The sequence below is a fragment of the Eubalaena glacialis genome, chromosome 3 (genome assembly GCF_028564815.1).
Source record: "Eubalaena glacialis isolate mEubGla1 chromosome 3, mEubGla1.1.hap2.+ XY, whole genome shotgun sequence".
Taxonomy (NCBI): Eukaryota; Metazoa; Chordata; class Mammalia; order Artiodactyla; family Balaenidae; genus Eubalaena; species Eubalaena glacialis.
In genome coordinates, this window is record NC_083718.1 from 95,841,225 (window position 1) to 95,850,365 (window position 9,141).

At 42.7% G+C, this 9,141-nt stretch overlaps 1 protein-coding gene across 2 annotated transcripts in view; it reads right to left on the reverse strand.

Moving 5' to 3' along the window:
- CTTNBP2NL (CTTNBP2 N-terminal like) overlaps positions 1 to 5,567 on the reverse strand; it is a 65,813-nt gene extending 60,246 nt beyond the window's left edge. Inside the window, exon 1 of one of the 2 annotated variants that reach the window (XM_061183684.1) lies at positions 5,395 to 5,567. In XM_061183684.1, the coding sequence (XP_061039667.1) occupies positions 5,395 to 5,499 (105 nt within the window). In that variant the 5' untranslated portion in view covers positions 5,500 to 5,567. The remainder of the gene's footprint in view (positions 1 to 5,394) is intronic. The other variant, XM_061183685.1, reaches the window with a different exon arrangement.
- Between the last annotated feature and the right edge of the window lie 3,574 nt (positions 5,568 to 9,141).

Sequence of the window (9,141 nt, forward strand, 5' to 3'; positions counted from 1 at the left end):
AGGTTGATCTGCTCCAAGAAGGAGATGGCCTGGCCAGTTCCTGGGAAAGGCAGCTTAGGAACACACACAACACGTATTCAGGCCAATGGTTATCTGCACACTACTTGGGAAAGAAAAAGGACAATCTTCTGCCTAGACTGGCTTTTTGTGACTTTAGGATATAAGTGAAAAGCATGCCTTTGCTTCCACTGAATTTCTACAGCTTTTAATCAAGTTACAATTTTAACTCATAATACTGATAAATGGGTTTTCTAAAAATATCACAGCTATTTTGAAATCATATTAAATGCATAATGGATATGTATCTTATTCATAACCCAAGAGCAGTTATCACATTCTATTACATCAATTCATCTATTTACATAGCTGTCTTTTGTCTCATAAGATTCTGCTCTTCTAGACAAATACTCTGTCTTATTCAGCTTGATAAACTTAGCACCCAGCAGTCTCTGGTTCAAAGGGGTAATCAAAACATGCTGGCTGGAAAGAAATGTACAGTGCACTACCTTGAATTACAGTGTACAAAACTGGACTTTACCTTCTGGGAAATAAGAAGCCACTAAACATTTTTAACTAGGTGAATCTCACAATAAAAATATAGTTTCAGGAAGGTTAAAGCTTGACGTACAGAGCTGATTTGACTGAAGAGAAACTGGAAGCCGAAAAAGCAGTTGGGAGAAAACTTTAACAGTACAGGTATGAGGTTAAAATGTGTGAACTAGGATGGTGGCAGTAAGAATAGGAAAAAAAAAAAAAAGACCGATGCAAGAGACTTTATAAAGAATGTATAGTAACTTGGTACTGGTTTTTTTAAGGAGGTAAGAGGGGAAATAATCCCAGATCAGCTGAGGTTTTTAAGGCTGGGTGACTATAATGATGATGTCATTAACAGAAACAGGGATGTTAGAAAAGGAACGGGTTTTGGGGGGGAAATAATGACTGTGATGTGAGACACGCTGAATGAGAAGTAACTAGACCCCCAAGAAGAACGCGTTCAGACTCAGTGAGTGTGGCGAAGGCTAAAGGTTTAGAAGCAGAGAAGTCTTTAGGGGTGGAGCCTTTTCAGAAAATTTCTTCCATGTCTTCAATTTAAGAACAAGAGGCAATAAGAAGAAGCTGATACATAGGACTAGACCAGATCTTGTTTGTACCGTCAAATATTAAACCAGTTAAGAACCAGATTGGTTCTGTTCTCACTCCTGTTCAACCCGCTACAACAGAAAGGACTACTTAGCAGAAACCAAGGAATGGGGAACACCTTCCTTCAAAAAACCCCAAACTTAGTGCTCCTTTTTTCTACAACTTACCCGTCAGTTCATTCTCCTCTCTGTTATAATTTATAGATCTTATTTCTCATTAAAACAACTCATCCCTGGTTGCTTCTCCCTCTGCACTCCTTCCTCCCTGGCTCACCTTTCTAGGCGAGCTGACCCAGAGCACACTGCAGCCTCTCCTTCCCCAGCAGCTCTGCACAAAGGACCCATGCAGATGCTCCCAAGGCTCAGGATCAGGAGTCTTTTTTGTCTGTAAACCCCATCATCCTGTGCTCTCCTATTTTCCTTCCTAGCTTCTATTTGAACTCAGTAACAGTTAAGGATTATATTCTTTAAACTCAGTAACAATTAAGGATTACATTCTTTGTGGCTCCAAAAGGCAGAAACGATTCATTTAGCAGCAAAGCACACATTTAGAGTGGAAGCTCTGCCTTTGGACCTGAAATACAGAGTTTGGAAATAGTTGGCAGGGAGAAACCATATTACTACATTCTTTACTTCAATGCCTGCTTGTAGTCCTGTTTTCCTCAACCCACAAACCCCTGTCCTCCACTCCCCCACCTCCACTCTTAACTTCCCTATCCATAGTTTCTTCTCACCCATTTGAGTTGTTCTTATGATTGCTCCTTACTTTGGGGGTAGTAGAAGAGTTATTCAAAAGGCAAAAATCACTGTCAATCAAAATGACCATTGAAAATCCCTTAAGTCTCACAGAAGGTACAACCCTGCACCATGATCACGGTATTCACGAAACCATTTATATGACACTGAGGGTGAAGGTACTTAAGACAGTGTGGAGTGAAACAACTGACAATTCAGAGAGAAGACATCAGACGGTTGAATCCCTTGCCTTTCCTTTCCCAGGGCCAAAAAGTTTAAGGAAGATAAGGTACATGACAAAATTATGAAACACACATACCGTAAGACACATGCGCTGCCCTAAAAACTCTTCTGTCGGATGTCTGAGATCATGGCATACACAAGCTTTGTTTCCCTCTAATTAGGAAGCTTAGCTATATAGTCAAATATTTAAAACAAAACCAACCAATAACTAAACTCAGACACTAATTCTTCACATTAGTTTAAATGCTAAAGGAGTAAAAGAATATTTAATATTAAATTCTTTAACTCACGTGCAAAGTGCTAATAATAATGGCAATAATACCTACCAATTACTGAGTCCGTCCTGTATGTCATGTTCATGTAATCTTTAAAAAAAAAAAAATCTCTGAAAGTCATTTTTAAGTCACAGCTGAGGAAACTGAGATATGGTGAAGATAGAAAACTGCCATTTCCCTGGGTCATACAGCAAAAGGGCAGCAGAGCTGGAATCTGAACTCAGGTCTGCCTTTAAAGTCTGTGCTGTAAATCAGCACACTTTATAGCCTCACCATAAATAAGCCATTTTCTCACTGAAATGCTTTGAACTAAAACTAGGAAGATGTGATTTTTAGTTATTATCAGCAAACATCCAGGAAAGAAGAAAAAATGGCCTTTAGTAACAGGCTGACAAGCTATTCCTGGGGTCAACCACCACAGACTGGACAAACTTCCTCTAGAAATAAATCTCTGCTTCTTGTATCATGCCACTAAACACCAATTCAGTGGCCTAAAAATCCTTGTATCATATGTCTGAGATCATGACATATACAAGCTTTGTTTTCCCTTACTTAGGCATCTTAGCTATATATTGAAATATTTAAAATAAAACCAACCAATAACTAAAATCAGACACTAATTCTTCACCTTTGTTTAAATGCTAAAGAGGAAGAATATTTAATATTAAATTCTTTATGGACTGTTTATACTAACAAGATGTGCCATATCTTATCAGTAAATTATGTTTCTAGTCTACCCGAAGGGGTCAGCTTCAAACTAAGTTCAACAAACGCTCATGAAGTCAAACTATATACTAGGCATTGTGAAAGGTACAAAGATGAAACAAAACATACTAATACCTCTCTCAAAGAATTTATAATTTAATGAGGCAGATTACAAATATACCTTAAAAAAATCTCAGCATACAATGTTTTTCTTCATCTGATATAACCAAACAAGTGTTGAAAAAGTTAAAGGAAAGATTTCCAAGACCCAAATGTGTATCAAACAGATCCTGCTTATTGTGCCAAGTAATCAAAGAGCATTATTTGCTTTTTCCTCTCTGCTCATTAAGGCCCTGGCAATCACCACAACTTTGTTTTCCTTAGTCTCTTACCTCAGTTTATTTTCTGTTCTCTGCTCATGTAATAAGATATATCTTTTTGGGAATTCCTGTTCTGCTTTTAGTTCTTTTCTGCTGCTATTGCTAGGGGCCCTTACCCACCTATCGCAGTACACTTTGTGTTTGCTGGAGAGACCCTCCACAGTTTCTTCTTTGTGCCTTTTTATCGGAGATCTGGAAACAATCACTGGGCAGATCTGTGAGCACTGAGACTGGCTCTGAAAACTTCGAACCTAACTCTTCAAAATTAATTACCTTCAGAAAGTCTACCTTCAGAGACTCTAATCAGGAAGGTAAAAGACAGCTGTTATAACTGCCCCCATGATTCCAACTCCTTGCATCCCATTGTTATTATCTTTGGCTATAAATAACAGTAGTAAGACAGACTTCAGACCGAAAGCAAAAGAAACAATGCTAAAAAAAATATGGCAAATTTTAATATATGAAAGTGCTAGCAATAGATGATTACTAGGGATTCAATGGCATTAACATTAGGCCAAAATCATCAATATTTTGCACCTGCTGAAATGAAGGCCTTTATGAGCACACTATAGGGACACGCTTTGGTAGTAGTCACATGTGTGTGAATAGCTGGAGTTTACCTTGCTTTTATTTATCCTTATCGCTGAGATTTAAAATGTGCTTTTAATTTTCATCCTCTGAATTTTGGTAGATGATAGTGGTCTTGTAAAACCAATCAACAACATCATATATATATATATCAGTTTCACCTGGAGGGAAAAACCCACCATAAAATAGGGGCTAGAGAGTAACCAATGGCCACCGGACCAGATTAATCATGAACCTAGACCACTGAACCTGAATTTTCTTCAAACACTTCCTGCCTTTTGTTTCAACAGAACTATACCTTCCAGGTTAACTGCAGTCTCCCTGAGCAACAGACCAGCCCACCCTAGACTAGGAGATACTCCTTCCTAATCTAAAGCTCTTTATTTACTTATCTGTACTGTTTCACTTGAAAGCATGCTGTTATTCACTGACAGTCCAACAATATACACTGCATTCCTACCCACACAAGACCAACTCTGTAGATATCCAACACGCCCACCTCACTATGAAATACCAAAGGGTGGTTTTTCATCAAGTTTTCAGGGAAGAAATAGGGTGGAAAGCAAAAATGAAACGCAACTCAAACCTAAAAAAACCCTTATAGGTTGGGTTCTCCCTCAAGGAATAAAGGTACAAAGGGCGGCGGGGAAGGTTACTATTTCTCCTTCCTCCAGAGACTAAAAAGGTCCCGAAGCAGGTGAGCCCTCGATGCCCCACAGAACAGAGGATCCTAGGGATTAAGGCGGAAGGCTGAGGATCAGAGAATGGGGGATGGGAAGAACCCAAGCGGGGGAAGGCCGTTTCGTCCGTGGAGCTGGCAGTCTAGATCGGGTCTCTGATTTTTGCATCGCCCCATCGCTCTTTTTTTTTTTTTTGGAAAACACTGATTTTTATCTTACGGATGGAACTAGCTCTGGTCCCACCCTAGCGAGCAGGACAGGTGTAGGAAGGGATGTCTGGCCTCCCGGGGGCGACCAGACAAATGGGGGTGGGGACGGCAGTCTACGGAATGGGAACCCGCACGCCTTCTCCCAAGGTTGAGGGGCTGGGCGAGGGGGCCCTTTAAACGGAGGGTGTCAGGAGGGCAGCCCCTTCTGGGGACCTGGGGTTGACGAGGGACAATAAGTGGCTGCGAGCACCCTCGAAGGTTGAGGAGCCGCCTCCTCAGGGAATACCGGGAGGTAGACGAGACGGCTCCGCCCCCTCAGGGGATGGGCGCGAGTGGCAGTTGGAACGGCGGCGGGAGGACACCGGTGGTCCTACCCCTGCTTTTCTCTCGAGGACCCAGCCTCCCAGCCGCCGCCAAGCCCGGGCGCCAGCGGCTCCTACCTTTTCCCAGCGCTCGGGGCTCCGCTCCCTGCCGCCTCCACCAGCCGCTCCATCCACAGCCCCCCGAGGCCCCGCCCCTCGACCGCCTGGCGAGGGCCCTGGCATTCGGCAGGGCCAATCTCCTTCTCGCCTCTCCAGCCCCGACACCAATCCGCTCCGGCTGGAGGAGGGGCTTCTCCAATGTCTTTTAGGCTCCTCCCGGGGCCCCGAGATCCCTTTTGTTTGGGGAGAGCCTAGCTGGGATTGAGCTCGCGTCACTTCCGGAAGGAAGCGTAGTCCTCCGGCCCGGGCTGGGGGGTGGGCTTACGACCCTCACGGCCCGGCTTCTGCAACTTTCCACCTTCTAAGCGATTTCTGGACCGGACGGTGGCGAGTGCTTCGTGTTTACCCTCATGGTACGGGCAGCTTAGGAACGGCGGGTTTCGAGTGCCCTGATTGATCGGTCACATTAACATTTCATTTCATCCAAAATGTTAATAAATGAAGTGCGCTTTGGGTCTGCTTTAGAAAACCGGTTGTTGAAAACCTGGTAACGTGGCTTGCCTGCTCTCTCTTTTTTTCTTGTACGAAGCCTGTGCTAGAAACAAGGGCGCAAAGATAAAAAACCCGGAGGACCCCCCCCTTCTCTTTTCACATTACATTTGGAAGAGAATAGTAGCTCTGGAGCCCCTGGAGCGGGGACACCGGGTAGCCCAAACCCAGCCAGACCTGCCTTCCAGGTAGAAGTCGAATGAATAAAATTTGTGTGTCATGGTTTTCTACGCTATGTTTTCCGAATGAGGGGACTTTTTTGTGTCCTTGGCCCCATTATACTGTGGGCTACCACGTTTGCAGTGACGCTGCGACACAGGACAGTAGAGGATGCAAGGAATGCCTGTCCCTCGTGAACACAGGAATGCAGATCTTGCTGGTGGTCGCAGCAAGCCTTACCAGCACCAAATAACCTAGAAAAGGGAGAGGATGCACCCCTTCCTGAAGTCAGGGTTTCTGGATCCTTTTCCAGCTCACAGATTGATTCAACTGGTTAAGAGAATAATAACCACATTGTTTTTAATATAATATAATAAATACTTACAATTAAATATTTATAATGCATAAATAATGTAAATTAATTTTAATATATTATTTCTAATATTAACAATTATTATTAAGCAAGACAGTACTAGGGCCTAGTACTCACCTAGGCAGACTATCTCAGGACAGATGCAGCCCTGTCCTCATGCAGTTTACAGTCTGGTGGAGGGATGTGGTCAGTCTGCAATCATTGATACATTTGAAGGAAGTAAACCGGTATTAATGTCATCACTGTGCCAGGTACTTTCATATAATGATATTTAATCTTCACTACCAAATGAAAAATCTTTCCTAACCTGTAAGATAGACATCATTGGTGCCCATTTTACAGATGAGAAGATAGAGATTCAGAGAAATCAAGTAAAGCCATAGAGCTAGTAAATGGTAAATAAAGAACTTCCAACAAGATGTGTGATTTCAAACCTGTGCTATATTCTGCTCACCATACACTTGGCTCTCACAAGGAGGGCTGGTCCAGAGTGGGCCTGGATGACTGTAAATCCAGCATTAGAGACAGAAAGAAGCTCCATGCCTCCCGCTATTGACTGCTGGCTGGAGAAGGTCATCTCTATATATGAAGGACAAGAAGACTGTACTGAGGTGCTCAACAGCAGCCCAAGTGCTTCTGAAGTAACAAATAGGAAATACAGAACTTCAGAAAGACATCATTCCCTGTGTTCAGGAGACTGACGATCTGAAAGGCGAGATGAAGGGCCAGGCACATAGTAGGTGCTCAACAAATACTGACATCACTTGAAACAAAATGTCTGAAATGGTTAAAAACACAGAGTTGAAGTGCTGGACTAGGCCCATGAATTTGAAAAATTCCGTTTCCTCCTCCTCCCTTTTGCCCTGCCTTACGGGTGTGCAATGAGGAAGTGCCTCATTGCCCGACAATGAGGCAGATGTGGGAGAACAGGCTATTTTCTGCTGGCTTCTGAGTCACTCTAAGAGTTGCCCCAGTGAATCAGCTCATCCCTCCTCCCCTGCTTCCTTTGTTAACCCACCACCACCCATTCTACTCCCAGGCTGACCTGGTGCTTTCTTCCTTTACAGCAACCGGCAGCTCCCCTGATTCCCTGAGCTCCCGCTTGTCCATTCCTCAGTGAGTGTGGGGGGACCCATCAAGAATGAGATCATCCCCACCGTGTAGGATTGAGTCCTGAGGGTATTCAGATTACTCTCTTTTTAATTCATCACCCCAGGAGCTAGTGCATGGGCAGGGCTTGTGAACCTGAAGTTTTGTGATTCTTCAAATATATAAAATGTGTAAATAAATTTAGAGTCTGGCACACTGATGTACATACACAGAGGTAGAAAGTGGGTTTGTACTAATTTCTTAAATTTGTATAACACAACATACCATTTTTATATCTATTATTTTATCAACTTGCCAGGAAGTATTTATTAAATGCCTACTGTGTGTCAGGTAACAATTTAGTAAGAAGTGCTAAAGATTATAGTGTGTGTTAATTTTTCTCCAAATAAATAAACTTCCTAGGTAGGTGTACCATAAATGTTTATTGCTGGTTTGGGGAGGCAATGATGGAGTAAAAGAGGGCTAGGCTGGAAGTAAAAAAAAACAAAACAAAAAACTGCGAGTTCTGCTGGAGTTCTCCCTCTGTCACAAACTGTAGTTTCCTAAGGCTGCTGTAACAAATTACCACAAACTGGGTGGCTTAAAACAACAGAAATGTATTCTCTCTCAGTCAGAAAGCTAGGAGTCTGAAATCAGGGTGTTGACAAGGTCAGTTCCTGGGTGAGGGGTGTTGGTAGGGGTGGGTTTATGGGACTTAAACTGCTCTCCTAGTTTATGGGGGTTCCTGGCAAACCTTGGCGTTCGTTGGCTCGTAGGTGAATTGCCCTAGTCTCTGCCTCTGTCTTCACATGGCTTTCTTCCCTCTGTGACTTGATGTCTCTATATGTTCTCTCCTCTTCTTATAAGGACAGCAATCATAATGGATTTAGAACTCATCTTAATCTAGTGTGACCTCATCTTAACTCATTACATCTGCAAAGATCCAATTTCCAAGAAAGTTCACATTCTGAGGTTCCAGATGGACATGGATTTTGGGGGGTGGGGATGGGAACCATTCAAACCAGTATGCAAAACTACTTCGCACAGTAACACCCCCACTTCACTCCATTTAGCTTCATTGGTAATGGCATGAAAGTAGTGAACTAATTCCTAAAGATCATTTCAGTTCTATAATTGTATGATAATTATATATGCTAGAAGCATTTCTCAAGCCTTTACTATATGCCAGGCACTATGAAATTGCTTCACAGTACATCTGATTTAACCCTTAAAAGAATTCCAGGAGATAGATGTGAATATTCCCATTTTGCAGATGAGGAAATTGAGGTACAAAGAAGTCCATAGTCATGGAATTCATAAGTGATGAAGATGGAATATATTCACTCAGGTCTGACTCCAAAGGCCACCCTCACAATTACTATGCTCTGTCATCTCTCCATCATACTAGATGGGTTAGGAAGATGGGGAACGCAACACATCTTTAAAATTTTGATTTATGTAATACCTGGAGCTGGGTAGCAATCTTCCTGGGGAAAGCAAGAGAGAAGGGAACAGTGGGTGGCAATGAAAACTTAGTAGGGAAGAGGAGAGCTATGGGCACTTACCTGAACCTCGGTTTCCTCATTTGTAAAATG